The 21,404-nt window shown below is 41.0% G+C and overlaps 1 protein-coding gene across 1 annotated transcript in view; it reads left to right on the forward strand.

Annotated features, from left to right (window-relative positions):
* robo2 (roundabout, axon guidance receptor, homolog 2 (Drosophila)) overlaps nt 1–21,404 on the forward strand; it is a 163,436-nt gene that overhangs the window by 111,992 nt on the left and 30,040 nt on the right. Inside the window, exons 6-18 of the mRNA XM_053320673.1 lie at nt 941–1,077; nt 2,224–2,235; nt 6,276–6,400; nt 7,928–8,099; nt 10,691–10,896; nt 11,879–11,960; nt 12,073–12,238; nt 12,374–12,540; nt 14,030–14,151; nt 15,901–16,132; nt 19,099–19,223; nt 19,315–19,486; nt 20,375–20,563. Of these exons, the coding sequence (XP_053176648.1) occupies nt 941–1,077; nt 2,224–2,235; nt 6,276–6,400; nt 7,928–8,099; nt 10,691–10,896; nt 11,879–11,960; nt 12,073–12,238; nt 12,374–12,540; nt 14,030–14,151; nt 15,901–16,132; nt 19,099–19,223; nt 19,315–19,486; nt 20,375–20,563 (1,907 nt within the window). The remainder of the gene's footprint in view (nt 1–940; nt 1,078–2,223; nt 2,236–6,275; nt 6,401–7,927; nt 8,100–10,690; nt 10,897–11,878; nt 11,961–12,072; nt 12,239–12,373; nt 12,541–14,029; nt 14,152–15,900; nt 16,133–19,098; nt 19,224–19,314; nt 19,487–20,374; nt 20,564–21,404) is intronic.

Genomic DNA, 21,404 nt, shown 5'->3' on the forward strand with positions numbered 1-21,404 from the left:
CCTTTTTTTAAGCCTTTATGTGCATCAGGATTTTTTTTTTTACCTTGGGGACTCCAAGAGGTAGCATAAAAAGGACACTGTGGCAGACTGCAATGCATAAATTGAAAGTTTGAAAGCAACACAACATACTTCACCAAATTTCACCTGGATTGTCTCATTTCTCTACAAACTAGTCATTTAAAATATTTGATTATCATATACAAGTTCTACACAGGGACTTTAAAGGGACAGACATAGTTTCAAGCTCTAATACAGTGTTTTTTTTTATCTGTTCATCTCAACTCTGTTCTCAATGTTTGTGAGTGACAGACTGTGGACAGCAGACGGTTGTCAGGCTGACAGACCTCCATCACATAACCCCACCACCCCCACTAGCACATCATGCACTGCCAGGCCATAAACCCCTTTAAATTATAGACTGGAATAGCAAACCAAACTGGCATAATTGTCCTGTCACCTGTCATACAAGTCTAGCCATACATATAGTTGCTATGTGGATTCAGTTAGTCAAAATCCCTCACAATAACGTGTTCCATGAAGATGCATTGCACCTGTACCTTCGTACACTGGAACAGAAATGCTTACGTTAACACACACACACACATATAGCTCTAGTTATGGTTAAAAACACAGATAAACATTTCATGAGTATCGAACAAGTTTCAAGTGTTCCAACTGAGTATACACCTCTCTGTGTACTGTGTGTCATTGTTGAATAATTGATCCACCTCCATGCAATCTCAATTTGTCAGAATGAACAGTTGTGTTTCTGAGTACAGTGTATCTCTCCAAGCGAAAATATGGTTCATGGCTTCTGCTAGACAGCTCAACAGGCATGGGTGAAATACTGAATAATTTGTAACATTTCACAGGGTTTTATCTGAATTTATAGTGTTCGTATTTAATGCTGAACTTCATGATGTTACGTCTTTGCTGACAGGTATGAGATCAAGTATGACAAAGACGACTACGTGCTGAGAGTGAAGAAGGCATCCATTAACGACGAGGGCACATTCACCTGTGTGGCAGAAAACCGTGTGGGCAAGCTGGAGGCTTCTGCCACTCTCACAGTCAGAGGTATGAAACACTTTTGTTGTTTGTCATTTTTTTATGTTAGTTAGCACGTAACAACACATAGAAACGGTACTACACTAACATGAGGTTAAGATTGGCAGTTTACTCCACAGGGTCCCCTTTGGACAAATGGAAATCCATGCTGACTCCCACAGTCAAGAGAGATGTAGACAGTCCATGAATCTGTTTACAATTATTTACATTTCCATGTGCAGCGTCGACAAACTCTGCCACCCCCCTGCCCGTCGTACTGGTCTACTAGCCACGCTACCCTCCATGCCTTAACCGCTCAGTCAGCAAAGCCATTTCACAGATTACTGATGCACACAGCCAGTCCCACAACTGGGGTTTACAAGGTTAATAAAAACATTGTAACCATAATTTTCCCTATTTTCACCACTCTTCTTCCCATTAAAGCCAAGTGTTTAATGTCTCTGTGGAGCACTTTAAAGCAATGCAGGTGGTCAGCAGGAGGTAAAACAAGATCTCTTTGGAAGCTGGGTTTGTGAGAGTAGAATCTTAGTGTTTGAGTTGATGGTGAAGATACATAAAATCACACAAAGGAGACACTTGAGAACCCCTACCTGTACCATAACTTCTGTAAAGTAACCCACATACAGCCCTTATTTTGTCTTTGAAATCTTTTCTTTGCTCTCCCTCTCTTCCTCTTTTTTCTGCTCTATCCATCAGCACCAGTGACAAACACACCTTCACCCTGCTATTACAAACACACACCACCTGTAGAAATGTCAATTTCATTAATGCAGACGGAGGAGGTCCAGTGGTGTTTTTGTCCCTGAAGAGCAGAGATGCCTGCCTCCACAGAAATATCAAAGCACTTGAAGATATTTGACCACCAGGGGGCACCTATTCCAGACTACCTTTATCACTCAGGGATCTCAGAATCAGAGGCTTTGATCTTGTCAATAAAACTGCCCAGTGGACAAAAGCTACTGGATCCTCTCTGTTATGCTTACCCTGTGCCAGAAATGTGTTGGCCCCAACACAACATGTCATTCATTCTGACTTTTATTTCTTTTTTTTGTCTTATTTTATTGTGTTTGTTCTGTTCCCCGTCTTATATGTTTGTGTGTCTGTGTCTTAATTTGTTTCTTTTGTGTATCCACTCCTCCATTGTTGTGTCTCCAGATCGCAATGTCGGTAAGTACCATCCTTCTGATTTGATTCCATCCTGCATGACCCCTCCATACACACTACTGCATCTGACTGCTTGACAATCAGTTACCATTGCTTTAACATTACTGTATTTGACTAACAAAGGTGTTACATCACATTTTGTACCCTCAGAATTACTCTTACTGTTACGGTTACTAATAGTTGTGTAGACTTGTTACAGCTCTACCTGGATTACTAACATGAAAAAACACTAATAGCCTATTACACCAGGTCTGCCTGTTAATTGAATATGATACATATCCGTCCTAATCAGTGTTACCAGCTGCACTTATTTTGTTTGCAGCAACTTGCAGAGCTTAAACACAGCATTTTTATTTTCATATGGCTTCTATGTTTTCTGAATATCTATATATGTTCTCTCTGTAAAGAATAGGGTTTAAAATTGTTGTCTTTCCCAATCACCATCAGCTGATTGAATTGGTATAGGTTTCAACACATACTACAGCTCAGTTTTATCAAGTATAGTTGTTTAAACTTTCCCCCATTAAGCTCTAAACTGAAGGCTTTTTAGACTCAGACCCTGGCAGTCTGATAGTCTCAGACATTGTCATCTCATATGGTCCAGGACGTGTTTAACTTGCAAGTCTCGAAGCCATCTGTGGACTTCTGGAACACAAAGCTGAGATCTGTTTGTTTTGGACAGGCTTCTTTCCTTCTGAGCCCCAACATGGAACTGGGAATCTCATTTTATTTCCCTGTAGATTGAGAAAAGGTCAGCGCAGAACCAAATTTGATACACTTAATATGTCAACTTGTTTGAGGGAGTGAGTGAAAATGGGCATCTGGAGAGAAAAGTGTGTGTTTTCAAAGCAGAAACAAGAGGAATGCAGCAGAAAGAAACATGGGGTAGGACAAAGAAGGGAGAGAAACAGAATGGCAGAAGTGTGTGTCAAAACAGGCTTGACTGGCAGAAAAACCCAGTGTCTCAGTGGCAGGACTTTGGTTGCCAAAACAGCAGTGGCTGTCTACAATTGTTAAACTGTCAGCTTCCAAGAAGGTGGAGGAAATTACACATTCACTCTGCCTGTGGGAAGAGACAGTAATTGCCGTCAACTTCTGAATAAAATATGACAGAACATGGGATTTAAAAGAAATGCTTCTAAGTTTGTGTGCCTGGGTGTACTGAATGGATGTCAGTCTCTCTGTCCATTTATTATTTTCACCCTGACTGCTGTTTTATGTGGAGCCCTTTCCAAACCAGTGACCCTCTCCAAACCTGTGACTTGTCATGAATTAAATATGGGTGCCTGATCATGTGTTTCCTTGGAAAGGGACAGGAAGGAGCCTCTCACATGTCAAAAAGGGTCTCTGAATCAAAACAGTATAAGTTAGCCCCAGAGCCAAGCTGCATACGTTTTTGATCTGTGCTTCTCTGTGGGCATCCCTCTCATTTGCGCCTCACATCTCCCTTCAGTATTTTATTCGTTTTCAAATGTAATTTAAAACATAGAAAGTGAGCTTGAAAGTAGTACTGCAGCTATAGAATAAGCCCAAGATATTTCTCAGGTCACCAGGAAAAGCTGAGCATACAGAAACTACAGTTTTGGTCTCATAAAAGAGTGGGGATATCTTGCTGAGCAATCAGTCATCTCATAGATACTACAGTTCAGCTGATGTTTTGACCTTTCTACAGTGGGTTAAACAGCCAAAGCACAATATAATATGTATTTGCTGTTAACAAAGCCACCACTGATGCCAAGTTGTTGGTTACAACAACAATGATTCACAGATAAAGTAATTCTAGTAAAGCTTGGTTGAATCTAGCTGAACAACACTTAATCTTTTGACATGCAGCTGCAAGCAATCATCCATAAATAAAACAAAAAAACAATTGCAACCCTCAAAAACATTCACATAACTTAATTCTGTTTGACAGTACTTGTTGTGATAAATACAGAGACAAGTTGCGTAAACTCTTGGTTATTAATAAACTGAGTTCATGTGCCACACTCTAAGAAAGGTTAAGAAGAAAAGACTGATGAAGACAGTTTGAGAAAAGATAAGGCTGGGCAATGTATGATAAGGAGCAGTCTGCAAGGTGTTAAACCATATTTTTGGTGAGTGGTTTGTAATACAGTGTGTGGGATGCAACAGAGCAGAGGAAGAGAAGGGAGGAAACTGAATCTTTGCCAGAGCATGATTTAGGAGCTCTGTATCAGGCCCGGCATTGTGAGAGCCACAAGATATCCAAGCTGCAGAAGGCCAAACGGGAAGGCTGTAAATCTGTAGCCATCTGTACCAATCCCGACTGCGTGTATCTTTGACAAATACACACACCCCAAAAAGGGATTACATGGAGAAACCCGCCAAATGGGAAGAGTTTGGCTTTACTGGAACCAGCTGGCTTGTCACAGAAAGGACTTACAAAGAAATCAAAAGAAGCAGAAAGGGGGCAAGATGTTGCATTGCAACAAATCATTTTTGTCATAGAATTTTGCAGCAATCTATATAAATCTTTACAGTTTGCATTTTGTTTGTTTAAAGAACACATTTCTGCTCCTCTTTGAGTTTACAGCTAGGACTATGTTTCTATACTCTGCTGACTTTGATTATGTTTGCAGGAGCCATTTTCCTTCTGCAAGTGAAGCATTTTTTATGTCCAGTCTTGGCAAACATGGCACTTGTTAACATGGGACCAAGACACCAGCGATGGTTATAGAATAAACAAGTAGAGGTCTTAGGTCATTAAGTATGTCATCTCAAGTCAAAGTTCAGACATTCACAGAGATCAGGTTTCGCAGCTGAGATAATTGTGTTGATGTTCAGCATATATATTAATGATTAGCTTATGGCAACTGTATGAAAAATGTTGTGAGTACAGGTTATAGGTAGGATATAAAGATAAGATATGATGGGGCAAAGTATTCTTTGCTGCTGTGCTGGGTGCTATGTCATCTATATGAAAGACTCTATAGTCTTTTTTGTCTTTGGGATGAGAAAGGGGAATTTTAAATTGATTTGTCAAGTCATAACACCTATATTGCTGTTAAGTAATAGAGTCCACTGTGGGAAGGGAGACACTCTATATTCCATTATTATTCCAGCTATGCGTTCTGATTCATCAGCCTCTGTTTGTTACTTGTCCTTTGAAAAATCATGATGATGAATGGCTCTTGAACAAGTAGAAACATTTGTTGTGAGGAAAGTGTAGTGTGAAATCATGCCTATATAGCCTGCCATCAGGGAACAGTCAGAAAGTGAGGAGAGCTAATACAGCACACCAAAAGAACATGTATCTGATCTCTAAACCTCTCTCTCTATTATTGAACCGCATCTGTCAAGTCGTCAGTCAAAAATGTCTCACTCTGTCTCCGTGCAAGGGTGTGACAACTGGTCTAGCTTCTGATGGAGTCGTGGATATTTACTGAGAAAGCTTCACACTACGATCTCAAAGTTTGATAGCCCTTCAAACCTCTTGTGTCTTTGATGGAGAGTGTTAGCTTGAAGCATGATAAACACAAAAATAGTCTTCTCTATCTCTCTCTCCCCTTTTCTACAACTTTTATCAGAAGTATTGCGCCACAAAGATCTGTACTTTTATATGAGATTCATTCTGATACAGACTAAATCTTACATATGGAAAGTCAGACATGTTTATCCCTGTATGTCTTTACCTGTTCATAGTCTTGGATGTTTCCAGGGCATGGGTGTGCCTATGTGTTGTCTCAGATCTAAACGCCATTGTGGCCAAGGCACTTCCCTGTGTGAATGCCAATGCGACTGTCATTCATTCAGCTCCAGCCTCACCTGGATGAATGGCCAACCTGGTTACCATGGCAATGATAGTCATGATAGCCATTGGTGTTCAGAGCCATCAGAGAGAAAATGACGAATATTATGCTGCATGGAAGCTCTGTACGGCACTCCCATTTTAATTTGACCATGTGGTATATTGCTTGTTTTTGCTTGAAATCCCCAAGCACTGATTATCTCCAGCACTGATGTTAAGCCTAACTATGTTCCACTGGTCTACTAACACTGCTCTTTTTACCCTTTGACCCCAGCTGCCCCTCAGTTTGTCATCCGTCCAAGGGACCAAATTGTGGCTCAAGGTCGCACTGCCACCTTCCCGTGTGAAACCAAAGGAAACCCTCAGCCTGCTGTCTTCTGGCAGAAAGAGGGAAGTCAGGTAAGAGTGGACAATCTTGCACAACCCCACGGATAGAAAATGTTAAGCAGGCAGCTTTACTGTACATCTAGTGTTATCAGCACTCAGCACTTTGTTTGGATTCCCTTGGCTGCATGGACACTGAATACTCGCGATTCTCTTGCCCTGCGCACACACACACACACACGATACTTCAAACTACACTATCTGCCATCAGTATCTTTACTACAGACCTACAGATACACCTTTGTTCTCAGGAGCTGCCAAACGACAGTGTGCCTGGCAAAGTGCTAATCGGTTTCCCGTGACCCTGTGCTGATAAGAACGATCCTATCCCTCACTCAAGTAGATAACCCATTCAAATACCTGGGTGTCCTCACAATGCTCAACAACAGTGCCAATTAGGAGCCTGTTGGGGCTTGTAGATGAGCCAGAGATATGATTCAGCTCTGGCTAAGGTTCAAAACACACACATACACACAAAGCCTGCAGGCCAGCAATTACAGCATAGTTCTTTTGAAAGAGTGAACAGAAGTGAGACACATGCTTACATGTTCACACAAACATTTGGTGTAACATTTACCTCTTATTCATGTGTGACCTAAAGCGTATGACTCATTATTACTGAGTAATGTTGTGAACTTGTAGACCAGATTTATATCCGGCGTGTGTTTCACATTGTAATTAAATATGAGTCTTTCAAAACAAATGCTCTACAAATGTCTTTGCACAAGTGGTTGCATGTCCTTGTCTTCTCAGTACTCGGTTCTGTCCTGTTGTGTATTGATGGCTTTTCTACCTCCCTTACAATGACTTATAATGGGTATGGAGGTATTTGTTGAGAGAAAAAATTAAAGCTAATCAAATGCAGTAATTTCATGACATAACGGCCTTTTTTCTGACACTTGAGCATAATGGAGTGTACATCTCTCGTGTTACAGATTTGTAGAGCCTCATTTGAAAAAATACCATCATTTGTAGGATTTAAGTGATGAAGGGTAATTAAATCCAGCTAATGTATTTGCTGGTTACCTTTGGGGATCATATAAGAAAAAAGCGAATACAAAAAAGAAAGATCTCAGCTGTGTATTTACTATGATATGCACTGGATTGATAATATACTAAATATATATATTTTTAATTCAGTATAAGCTCCACTTGTATGGAGTGGTCTCTGGGGGTAAAAAAAAGCAGACCAAAACTACAGTGGAAATGAAGCAGAGAGGAAAGTAGTCATGATGCCAACAAGAGCAAAAGTAGCCTTCATAACCCAGTGGAGCCTCTGGCTTGGCCCAAAAATAAGTATGAAACCAAATCATCAAACTGTATACATGCTGTGCAATTGGTTAACCGAGTGATAGATGAAATTTACTCTGTTCAGACGATAGTTGTAATTGTGTACTCTGTGTGTATTTGTGTGTATGTGTGTGTGTGGTTTACATATACATGTGTGTTTGGTGGTGGAGTGTGTGTGAGCTTTTTGTAATTCTTCCAGGTTGTACTGGTTCCATGTTCTCACTAATTGGCTGTTTGTTCCTCTTCCTGCAGAATTTGCTGTTTCCCAACCAACCCCAGCAGCCCAACAGTCGCTTCTCAGTGTCGCCCAGTGGAGACCTCACCATCTCATCTGTGCAGCGGGCAGATGCTGGTTACTATATCTGCCAAGCCCTGACCGTTGCAGGCAGTATTCTCGCCAAGGCTCAACTGGAGGTCACAGATGGTAAGGGAAAACTGGCACATAACTTCTTCCATGCCAGCACTCTACAGCACTCACTTAAGCACCACTGCAAATGTGGTGAAACCAGTACATATGTGCATATAAACACAGATGTATACTCAATCTGCATGTCTGATTCCATCCTACATGCACTTGAGTTTAGTTTATGATGGTTAACCGGAACATCTTTCCTGTCTTGTTGAGTTTAATGTGGATTTTGGCCTTTAAAACTTTTGAAAGAATAAATACACAGGCATAAAATAAATGTTTTTATTCCATGCCCAGGACTAAATTCAGCGAGAAAACCCTCAGTCACTGTGCTTTTTTCTAGTGCGCTCTTTGTTTCAGTTTTCTTCTGACACAGATTAATTAAAATGTTCTGCTTTTTCATTTGGAAAGGAAATAAAGCAATGCCCTTGAGTTCTTCAAGTTTAATGATCAGTATTTGGTGGGTGAGTGGGTGAGGTGCACGTATGTTTGTGAGGGAAGTAGCAAGAGAAAGACACAGGGAGAAAGAACGGGTGGTGGGGCATGATTGAGTGAGTGAGTGACAATGGTTTGCTGTGGAATGAATTATGTGGTCCTGCGAGGTGTGGGAGCATCTAATCTGCTCAGCTGTTGTGATGGTAGATAGACGGCCATCCATATGTCTGCTGAAGTACCTGCTAGCTGAAAGATTAAAAGCACCTCCGGGAACACTTTTCAACATTTTATTTGAAACATAAATAGTTCCATTTCACAAACAAATTGCTATGTCCTCCAATTGATTGAAATAATTTCAGCTTTTACACCCATATACATCGGCAGTTAAGCCTCTTTTTTGGTTGTTAAGTATTTACTGTACATTTTCCAATTCAGACATAATGATTTTGTTCCTGCTGGAATGTGTTAGATGAGGCATGTGAGAAAGATGAGTGTGAGGCAGGTCCAAAATAAAATGAGGGAGAGAAGGAAAGAGCGCAGGAGGGCCGGGGTGAGGTCATGGCCACACCTGCTGCAGTCTTCTTGTGATTTACTGCACCATGCACCGACAACAGTCTGTGGAGTTCAAGGAGATCTGTAATGAGAAATTCCTGATCCAGAAACCCAAGGCCTCAGTTGAGCCTCGCCTCCTCCCTGCGTCACTCCTACATGCCATCAACACATACATCAGACTCATCAAGCCCCCTAGACCAAGCAAATGATTCTATTTGTGCACTTGCCTTAGTTAAAGCATACTGCCTTTTGTTAAAAAAGAAAGTGTTGGTGTTGTGAACTGTACTTAAAACATCCTTTAACAAACATGGATGCACATCATATTTCAGGCTATTTAATAGTGAACAAAAAGCTTTATTGTAGATTGTAATGTTGGTGTAAATCTTGAGGTGAAAGCGAAAGCAGACAGAGGACTTCCGTGATGTGCTTATGAGATAAGATAAACTACAGCATAGTGAGCCCACTGTCTAGAAGGAGGTACTTTGGATCCACTCATGATTTAGATTATCACTTATGATTCATATGATCACATTCTCCTTAAAATAAACATCCAGTGGACTAAAATAATGAATGAACTATTATCATTGGAATTGATGCACTACATTTGGCTTGTGTTAGATGATATAGAGGGCCTTCTGCACAGTTTTTCTCTGTCTCTCTCAGGGGCCTCAAAACCAAGGGTGACCATAATGCAGCACAAGCTTGGAATCGCTTCCTTTTGTCAGATGTGGCTGCTAGAGAGAAAAAGGGTGGAAACGAGGGTGTGATAATGTGTTGAAAGGTTACTGAGGTAGACTTGGTAATTAGCCCCTGCAGGTCTGACATCATTAATCCATACCTTCTAATTAATGTGGGTTCTGTGATGCCAGGGGGACTCCACATTATTCAACTCTAAATATATAAACTGCCTGTGCGCTAGACTGCTAACTCTCTATGAGATCACCTCTGACATACCCAGTATTTCATAGAAAGAACCCACTGGCTTTTTTGGCACATTATAACAAATTAATTTTCTCATATAAATTGAATTCATCACAGCATTAGCATCGAAAGTGAAACTTTACCAACATGTAAAAAGATTGGTTTTGCCGAGAATTTCCTGTTAAGAGTTTGATTCTTCACTCTTACATCTCTTGTGTATATCATGAGGTGGTTTCAGTGTAAATTCGTATTTGAAATTCACCTTTTATTGTGCCCCACACTGCACATAATGAAGTATTTATCTGAACCACACTGAGTCAAAAGGCAAGAGCCTCCCGCCAAACTGTACCACAGAGTCTAGAGTAGTGTATAAAAATAAGGCAACCCAGGCAATAACTGGAAACTGCTTAGCATCCCTTTGCCACATCAATGAAACTAAAAAACACTACCCAGCTGTTTTTGCCCTGCTTCCAGGAAAAACAGGAAATAGTCATTGTTCTGTGGTGCAATTACAAGACCTGCAGAGAAAATAGGTTACTTCATGATAGATACCCACATCCACCACCAGCGTACTTTATGATCAGTGCTGTCATAGTCAGACGCCTTATGTGTACAACGTCATCCATCTCAACTTCAAACTGTTGTTGAATGTATCTTGTAAATAATGATATGCCCATAATGTTGTCTTCTTATTACAGTGCTCACAGACAGACCACCACCCATCATTCGCCAAGGCCCATCCAACCAGACATTAGGGGTGGACAGTGTGGCGTTGTTGAAGTGCCAAGCATCAGGAGACCCAATCCCTTCCATCAGCTGGCTGAAGGATGGGGTCAGTCTGCTGGGAAAGGACCCTCGTATGTCCCTGCAGGAGCTGGGAAGCCTCCAGATCAAAAACGTCAAGGTAAAGGATCTCGCTTATATAATTTTAAGACCCACCAGTCAGTTGTGCTATCATATAATGAAGTATCTTCTTATCACTCTATTTTCTTGTCTCTTATGTAAATGTGTATGTTCATGCTTGCAACACAGCAAGATATAAGCTTTTGTAGAATTAAGTAGAACATGGCTTAAGCATTAATTTGGAACCATAATACCTTAATAAATAAATAAATATACATCATTTATTTATTTTATTTCATTAATTGTTTGATAGTATCACTTATGTGGCATGGCAACGCTGACATGGCTCAGCTGTGCAGGGTTGGATGGGCTCCAGCTGTAGGATAGAAACATGTATGCACTTAAGACATATACACACACACGTGTCGTACACACACACACATTTAGAGTAGATTAAATTTAAAAGGCTCACATCTTCCTTTCCCCACTCTGAGGCCTCAGTGGAATATCTATTACGCTTGACAAAGCTGCCGACCACTGACATGTTATTTAATAAATGGAAGGAAGGCACAGGGACAAAAACCAACAAAAAAAACAAAGTTCCTAAGAGGGATGGAGAGACAAGCCAGCTGTCATCGGTCCAGGGGGTTCTAGCAGCCCACCCTAAATTAATTAGCCTGGCTTTGTTGTGGTCGGCAGGACAGTGGGGAAATAAGGAGAGGGAGTGGAAAAGTGATGGAAGGGTGGTGAGTAGAAAATGGAATTCATTAGGAAATTAGCGTCAGCACTTTGAGGCACTCACAAATGACACACAATTTGGCCAGCACAAGGCTAGCTTGTGAAGTCGCTCCATCTCTTATCAGTGTTTCAGTGAGAGGAAGATCACATGTAGTCTGTCACTGCTACTGCTCTCACGATGTGTGAAATCAAATGGCTCTTTCACTGAAAGTATGATTAGTGGAGTCATTGCACTCGGTGTGTTGATGCTCTTAGCGTGTGTTTGTTTGCATTCATATGTGCATGTGTTTTCTACTGCGCTCCAGCTTTCAGACTCTGGGATATACACATGTGTGGCTACCAGTTCTAGTGGTGAAACATCATGGAGTGCTTTCTTGGAAGTCAAAGGTACAGCAAGCCATAATGATTCCATGTATTTTATGTTAAAAACAAAAAATTCTCAGTTCCACTTGTTAGAGAAAATTACATTACAGTTTTCTTTATCATTTGAATACTTCAGAAGCTGGGGGAGTGATAGTCACAAAAAAACATGATGAGAATGAGCTTCCAGGACCACCATCTAAGCCTCAGGTCACGGATGTCACCAAGAACAGTGTGTCTTTGTCCTGGCAGTCCGGGATGGTTGGAGCATCACCTGTCTCCTCATTTGTCATTGAAGCGTTCAGGTTTGTTTTACCAGTAACATCAAAGGCCAGTTAGTAGCTTATTTATTCTATTGCTTACAGGTACAAACATGTTTTATTTCACATGCAATATAATGTGAAAATGAAGTGAAATAACCCTCTTCTCTCCCATTACAGCCAATCAGTGAGCAACAGCTGGCAAACAGTAGCAGATCATGTGAAAACCACCCAGTTTACTGTTAAAGGTCTCCGTCCCAACACCATCTACCTGTTCATGGTCCGAGCAGTCAACAGCCAGGGCCTGAGTGATCCAAGTCCCATGTCTGAGCCTGTCAGAACACAAGGTACCTTAAATAACTTAATAAGTAAGACTGAATTAATTAATATGAAAGGAATGTTCATAGTATTAGTGTCTATTGAGCACATGTGCAATGTCTGTAATGATTCTCAGTCATCCAGGTCATGGTTATCCCAAGAGGGTTTACTCGAGGGCAATCAAGTCTGATTGCCTTTGATTCAACCCTCCTTGGATAATACATGTATAATAATTTCCAAACGTGTCATAATCACTTCTGCCATTGAAACATAGTTCTCTTTTTTGCTGAGTATAATTTTTGCTGCACCTTATAGGTTAAGGTCACAGTGCTTCCTTTCAAAGTGTGATACTTATCATCCCCTCTTGGCAATCCGCAGTGAATAGCCACACTGATATACTGCAGAACTTTCCAGAGGTCAAATTCTCAATCTCAGCCCAACTCATTAAGACTACACTTAAGCAATTATGTAAAATAAGCATGTCTACTTTTGGAGGGCCTAACTCAGTTAGTGCTATCCCTGCTATGTTAATGATCATAACAGGAGAAAATGACTGCCTCTAAACCCAAAGAAGATTTGATTATGATACCGGACAGACCACAGTCTCCAGATTACATTGATATGATAAGTTCCCGGCACAAAAAAGAAAGAGAAAGAAAAAAAAAAATCACATTTTAGCCAAGCACTGTCAAATGCAAGCCGAGAGCCTGCTCTTCATAAAAAGCAGAGTCAATTTGAAATTCAGCATATCTCTTTTACGCTGACCGTAGGACCTTGAAATGATATATAGACATGTTTATTGACAATAGCATACATTGATGACTAATTGATTTTCCACTTCTTTTTAACTGTGTTTGGCCTGTCATGACCTATTTGTGTGGCCTGTGATTCACGACTCTGTTGGGTTGTCTGAAGCATTCTTGAAATATAGTTTCTTCCTTTAAGTTTTTCACTTTCATTTAGTAAATAACTCAAAATGTGGGTTGTTACAACCACACTCAGTATCTCATAGACATTTTTGTATTGCTTGTAACTTGAAACACATGCATGTGCAAAATGGTGAAATGGGAAATGAGTTAGAAAATAGCGTCATACTGTCCATTCATCTTCTATCCATTATGTCTGGGGGTCGCGCATTCAGAGTTCATTCGTTGATGTGGTTGTTCAGTCAGGCTCCAATAAGTGCAGACAAGTCACATCTGAAGAACTTCCAGTTTCTTCAAACCAGACAAGTGCCTTAACACAAAATGAAATGAGGTCATTTTAATGCAGATGAAGTTGCTCCTTTTCAAACGAAATAATGATCGCTAAGTGTATGCCTTTGTTGAATCCTGTTGGTCTATTCAGTCTGTCTTTAACCATTCCCCTCATGATGGTGATGAACTAAGACTTATTCTAAGAAACTGAGTAAACTCTGGTAAAAGTGGAAGAGAGCGGGCAACATTTTACTTTTGGATGTAAGAAATACATGCACTTGTTTTTGTCTTTTTCATTTTTCTTTCTTTCTCTCTCTCATAGACATAAGTCCGCCAGCTCAGGGTGTTGACCACAGGCATGTACAGAAGGAGCTTGGTGAAGTCATAGTTCGGTTACACAACCCAGTTGTCCAGAGTCCCACAACCATCCAGGTCACATGGACAGTAAGTGCAGCTTGTTATTTTACATACAAAATCCAACTATATTTATCTACCACAACACTTTAAGCAAGTACATAATTTTCAATTGTTCAGCTTGAGGCTTTTTACTGGAAAAATTAAGATTTATGTAAAATCAGTTGTTTTGTCTTTGGTTTTCTCTTTGCTCTGTGTTCATTTAGATATTTGATTGTGTAGAATTGAGTCATAAAGTCAAGCTAGTTCATATTAACACAAGATCTTTTTTTGAAGTTGCTCCTCGAGGCTACCATTTGTTTTATGTTTGGACATTTTAGTCAGGTTGTTCCATAAGGCTGCAGCTTTGAAATATTGTAATTGCCGACTTAAAAGTAACTGAACATCAAATAACTGGAAAATGGTTTCTTTTAACTACAGTGAACATCAAAAGAGATGTCAGAGACATCTGGTTGTTCATCAATCTTCCAAATCTTCAGCTGCTTCCCTCTTAAAACAAAGACATTGCACAGATAAAATCAGATTGAAATGAATGTTTGTGGTTAAAAACTATTTTCCTACTACCATGATATGATGCATTAATCTTATTTTACACCATACATGCTCTTCTACCACATGTATGCACAATCAGCACAAAATCAGTTTTATTAAAAACAGCTACAGCATTATTTTTTTTTCATAGTAATGATGACAAAATGGCTCTGTATATTCTTCAAAGCTCAGGTCTTTATACAGCATATGCGTGGGTTTATTTTGATTGTGCTGCTATAAATCACTATTGTGCATGTATTTACACTTTACACGTATCATATAGTGACATGGGGTGCCTGTTTTCATTTTCAAATGAACCACATTAGCAGTTTTCCTGGTGACATGTTTATTGACCCCTGTAATAAGTCTCACCTCAGACTCGGTGGCTAATTTAATGCTAAAACATTGCTTTATGATTGCAATGCACAACCAACACAAAACATGGCTACCTAATCAATCAGAGCCCTTTCAGTAAACAGAGAGGCCACTCTCAGAGAGCTTTTATATTCCCAAATCATTCCATTAATAAAAGTCACACACCAAACAGGGAATCCATTTTGCTGATTTACTCAGGCTACAGTGGCAAAAAACAGCTGCTTAATATCCCACTTGGAAGCCCCGCTCACTTCTTCTACTGTTAACAAGCCATTACAGTGAGTTATGCCCCTGCTCCACCTCTCTATAATTCAGCTTTTTCTGTCCAGCTAAATAGGCCCAAGTTTTAAGGGAGGAGTCTTTTGTGGGTTGCAAGGAGCTTTCATCTCTTCATCTTTTCTATTGGACAGATCTACTGTTATCAACTCTAGTTCGTATTTGCGCCATGTCCCTAAGGTGTCTGTGATTGTTGCTGCATGACAAACACACAGCCCATTGTACATGGGGTAGGACTTGCTCTCCGGTGTCACTAGTTAGTATTTATTTATTAAGACATGCACATGTCCTTTAAAGTGGTATTACAGAAAAGTCTTTTTAATGGAGGAGGGAACACTTTGGGCTGGGAGCTGTGTATGAGGTAATGTCAGGGCGTTAATTTAGCTAATTGTGTCATAGCTGGTGATAAAAGATCCATTAAACAAGCCTCTAAAGTGTCATGAATGCAATCCTGGGAGGAAAAACTACACTGCAGAAAAACATCCTACTTTTTATATTATGTGGCAGCTGGCCCAAGATAACATCTACCAGCCTCCCCTGTGCTGCTCCTTTTGTACTGAAATACAACAGTAATCTTATCTTTGTTCATTTTCTCAGGTGGATCGTCAGTCCCAGTTCATCCAGGGTTACAGAGTTCTGTACAGGCAGACTTCAGGATTGCCCTCTCCAGGACACTGGCAGTCCCAAGATGTCAAAGTCCCTTCTGAGCGCAGCATTGTCCTCGCTGCTCTTAAGAAGGGCATTGTGTATGAGATCAAGGTCCGGCCTTATTTCAATGAGTTTCAGGGCATGGACAGTGAATCCAGGACAGCACGGACTACTGAGGAAGGTATGAAGCTGAAGAATTTGAAGAGTATGTGTAGATTATGTCAGGAGGAATACAACATAGTGAATCAAACACAAATGTAGGACAACAGATGACACATGACACCACAGGCTGCTTTCATGTTGATTTTTGTCATAATATCACAGGCACCACTACCCCTCTCTTTGATACTGAGAACTGAGGGAATATGTGTGAATGTATATGCACATGCATGCAAGATTGTGCCTGTCTGTCTGACCTTCCTGCATTGCTTTTTTTGTTTATGATTGGTGGTGTTAGTGCCAACCGTCTTCTAATCCATCACCCAGCAGCCACAGGCCTGAGCTGTGATTGGACACTGCACACACTTCCTTCTGCGAAGAGGATATGTCGCCCAAAGCTCAATTCATACAGGCTCTGACAAGGCCACAGAGCAGTGTGGCACAATATTATACACATGACACACTCACACACAGATCTGTGTTTGGATGAATTTACTCTTTTAACCCATTTCAAAACAGAAATGTGTCCAACAGCACTGCAACAGCCCTATGTCAACCACATAAGGCTGTTATTAGACTTGTCAACCCTCAAGTCTAATAACAAAAATTAAATAATGATGCGATCTGAAGTAAAGACAACCAGTACATGGCCACAACAGCACAAAAGGACAAATACAGACTCTTTATACTGGAGACAAAGCCCATCTTGCCACAACATATTCAGGCATGCATGTATAGGAGACAGTTCACATCCTGTCAGGGTGACAGACCCATTTATTTTCCTTTTCTCAGAGGCACCATATCTCCTGGGGCAGCCAGTGTACGCACTGCTGTAGTGGAACTTCCATCACATTACAGCTGTCCTAAACACACACTCTCACACAAACACACACACAATAAACACATACATGCCAACACTCTTCCTCCCAGAACCTGCATGTTGTAGCTATTACCAATAATGATAATACTCCCTGCTTCTGGTCTATCTGCATCTCAGTCCCTCAGAGAGCTCGACCACTTTCTATTTCTGTCACAACCCTGCTGCTGCGCCTGGTCATAGCTGATACACCGTCAAACACACGGCTCGAGGCTCCTTGGAGACCCTGGGACTACTGAGCAGGGCAACTAGATGGATAGAGAAGTCTAGTTCACAGAGTGATTAAAACTTAGGTTGTCCATTAGCTAACACAATTAGAGAATCCCCAGAGCAGGTCCAGATGGATGCAGGGTTACAGTATGCTCAAGGCTCCAATTCTGTGTCCATCTTTGTAGTCTCGCTCCTCCTTTTTCACACATTCTCTCACTCTCCATCTGGACAGGGATTCAAGTCATGGCTGATAAATGCATTATGGTTGCCATCTGATTCCTACTGAATGAATGTGTAAGATGCCACTATGGAGGACCATTTATATATGCAAAATAGTGCATATTTAGGTAAATCAGTAAAATTAACATTGATGATTTGCTGTGGACTGATTTTCATTCATGTTGATGGGGTGGAGAATAAGGCCCACCCAGTGCTTTTCATCAGCTATTGGCTTTTTTGTATCGGTGTGATATGTGTGTATTTCTTCATTATCCACCATAGCAATGTGCAGACAGGAGGTCACATTCCTGCCCGCCATACATCACTCTACTAATGGCTCTATTAGCACAGCCTCTGAGGCTTCTAATGAAAAATGTGTATTGTTTAGCACAAATATGCATGATAATAAGCTGCTAAATCATTCATAACATTAACTTTGAACGACATTGTCTCTGATGGCTGCTAAACACCAATCCAGCACTTTGTCACCTAGATGTAATGCAGCATTGGAGAGCCCTGAGCATGATGGTTGATCAGATGCTCCCTTGGTAGATTGTTTCTAATCTGGCCAAGGTGTTGGGTTCATCATTGGGCCCATTCATCTTCTATCATGCCAGGGCCTTCTGGCTCTCTGGGGGCCAGTATGACCAATCGTGCTGAGGGATGAGCACAGATTTACAGGGTGACACGTGCCATTTTGGATGGAGGCGAGGTGAGGGAGAGGCAGCCCAGGAGTAATTGACCTGTCAGTATTCTGCTGTGGTGCTGCTCCCCTGCCAGCCACTGCGGAAATGAGAAAACATTATTTTTAAAACGTTATTTCCAGTTGGGCCAACTGTTATTTATTTATCCTCTGTTACCCCTTGTGGGGTCAAAAGATTGTTGCCATCAGAATAACAACAGAATGAGGTTTATGAAAGCTTGGACTTGTCTTGTTTCTATCTACTCTCTGTCTGCCTGTAGACAGAGCAGATTCATTTAGATGTGCCTCGCTCTGAAGCTTCCCTCTGATCCTTACCTAGTGGCTTTAGTTTCATCTGGCTGATCGATGGAATCAGTCAATATGTTTACTGACACCTTGTTTCCTTCCCCTAAAATGTATTTTTTTCATATTTCCTCCACATCTCTCCTTCATCCTATAAGCTTGTTGACCCACGTGCCATCCTGGCTCGGTCAATGCTGGAGTCTTAGCTTAACTGAGAGCAGTTTCCTGACTGTGCCAGACCATCATTCCACAAATCAATACAAGTATTCTCTGTGCAAATCCACCATGCTGGAGCAGAGAGTGAGATATTAAATCATAGTGAAATGTTAAAGATAGGCTCTAGCCATGTCAGACTTGCCCTGGTCTTCATGTAAATCCCCTTCTAATGAGACATCTTGACAGCCTTCAGCTACCTGCCATCCCTAAAGAATAACATTCCTCGGAAAATTGTGTGTGTGTGTGTGTGTGTGTGTGTGTGTGTGTGTGTGTGTGTGTGTGTGTGTGTGTGTGTGTGTCTGTTCATGGCTTTGTGCACTTGTGTCTACATACAGTATTTATGAGCTCCTCTACAAACACATTTAAATGTACAGTTTCCCAATATTCTTGTTACTAAGTATTAGATACTTTCCCCCTTTGCCTGAACTGCAGAATGGTGTATTTGATATTTGACCCATTTATTTTCTGCCTTTTCTTTCAGCCCCCAGTGCCCCTCCTCAGCAGGTAACAGTCCTGACTGTGGGAAACCAGAACAGTACTTCCATTAGCATCTCCTGGGATCCCCCTCCATCAGACCACCAGAATGGCATCATCCAAGAGTACAAGGTTGGTTACTGTGAGTCAGCATGGACTTTTATTTAACACTCCCTGGCCCAAAATGAATCAACTGCCTATTCTACCCCACTTTCTGCTTTAGATCTGGTGTCTAGGGAATGAGACACGTTTCCATGTAAATAAGACAGTGGATGCAGCCATACGCTCAGTGGTGGTGGGTGGGCTGCAGGTGGGAGTGGTGTACCGGGTGGAAGTGGCTGCCAGCACTAGCGCAGGAGTCGGAGTCAAGAGCGAACCCCAGTCTATTATCATTGGTAAGCTTTTTTAATATTTGTCAATAGTGTATGTCAGTGTGAATGGATCATTTCAGTAAAAGTGCAAATAATTTGGATATTTTTATTAAATACTAGGAATTGCCAAATGTATAATATTGTTGAAATACTACTGTTTTCATATGTAGCCTGACCACAGATGATTTATGTGGAGTTGAAGCAGATTGTGCCTTATTTGACCCATAACTGATGGCTTGGCCTGTAGCATGTTCTTATTTCCCCAGTGTCACTCACATAATCCATCTCTTAGGGCAGAGCCTCAAGCTTGCTGTTATAATAATATGTTGTATGTTTGCCTGTCTGTGGATGTGTACAAATGTTTATATAATATAAAGATGAAGAGCATATGTGACACTTAGAATGCATATCATATATTTCTTATCTTCAAGTGTGCCAGGGGTTTTTTCCTATCAATGTGTGGGGAACATTTAGTTGTGCTCTGAGTCTTTCATACACTTCGAAATAGTGTCAAGCAGACTAGTTGGGGTGAGATGTGATAGAAGATCAATACAGACCAGGATCCTCTCCTTTCATTTTACATAGTGTGTTTTACCAGCAATGGAGTGAATTAAAGGCTGAGCTAAGCAAACAACCTGCTCACCTGGGGGTTTGTTATAAGCTTTTAGGCTTTGTCTTTTTCAGTCTGCACATTATATTTCACTGCACATCCTTTATATCTATGACCTGCTCCCTTGATCAATATCTCAGCTGAAATTCATCAGACTGAGTTTCTTTGAGCTTAATCTAGCCCTAACCCTATCTTGATGTATCTACAGTTGTTTTTTTCTGCAGAGTGGAAAAGTGGAACATGTTTAAGCCTTAATTTCAAGTCTCAACTTTCCTGTTGCCTGTTTGTCATTGTGCCCTCAGGTAAGGAATTTCGGGATGTGATTATACATGGAAACCGGAATAACAGCATCACAGAACAGATCACTGATGTGGTGAAACAGCCTGCTTTTATTGCTGGTATTGGAGGCGCCTGTTGGGTCATCCTCATGGGCTTCAGCATCTGGCTCTACTGGAGGAGAAAGAAGAGAAAGGGCCTGAGCAACTACGCAGGTTAGACTGATCATAGCCCCATAGCTACTTATGCAAATAACCACTGACATTTTGTTCTTGTGTCAAAGCAAACAATGGAACATTCCTTTACCACCCATCAAAGCAAGAATAACTTAGCACTACATTATCATTATTTAGTCTTAATCAGTACAGTTTTGATGAAACATTGCATAGGCTGCTAGCCATGAGGTTGAGATGGCTACGGTGTTAAAGCTCAACAGGGAGACAGATGTCAGCGTGAATCATTTCCAGAGGGCTACAGTTTTTTGACAAATCCACCCACAGTGTTGGTTAATAGCCCATGGTGGTCGAGCTGAGTGGGCAGACTGGACTCTCTGTTGGTCACTGAAGCTGGAGTTTGTCCAAGTCTCCTCCCACACACTGACCCTGACATCTTACTGAGTGAGCCCCTGTTAATACTAGCAACTACCAAGTCCATATACACTGCCAAGAGAATAAGACTTAATTAGAAAGCAGAAAATGGTAATGAAATAACATTTGTGTTGCAGTCAGTGAAACATGATATTCTACAATTAGAATATTATTGCCTTAAGAAAAAGCTGGCATCCTCAAATACTTACTTATGTAAGCGTGTTTATGGTTTATTTAGCAAGTCAAAAAAGAATAGATACCATAGCAGCTACTGTATGTTGGTGTGGTTCACTTGCTCTTCATTTCTATTTGTTACATTTATGTGTTTGTGTGTTTTCTTTGGTTTGTGCCACTGTCTCTACACCTCTGTGGCCTCTGAGCCGGCTGCTTTCCTGGCTGTTGCTCTGCACACTGGGCGATGATGTGGTCTTATATTCTCTGACCCACAGCACCTCCTTCCCTAATCCCT

The sequence above is a fragment of the Scomber japonicus genome, chromosome 6 (genome assembly GCF_027409825.1).
Source record: "Scomber japonicus isolate fScoJap1 chromosome 6, fScoJap1.pri, whole genome shotgun sequence".
Taxonomy (NCBI): Eukaryota; Metazoa; Chordata; class Actinopteri; order Scombriformes; family Scombridae; genus Scomber; species Scomber japonicus.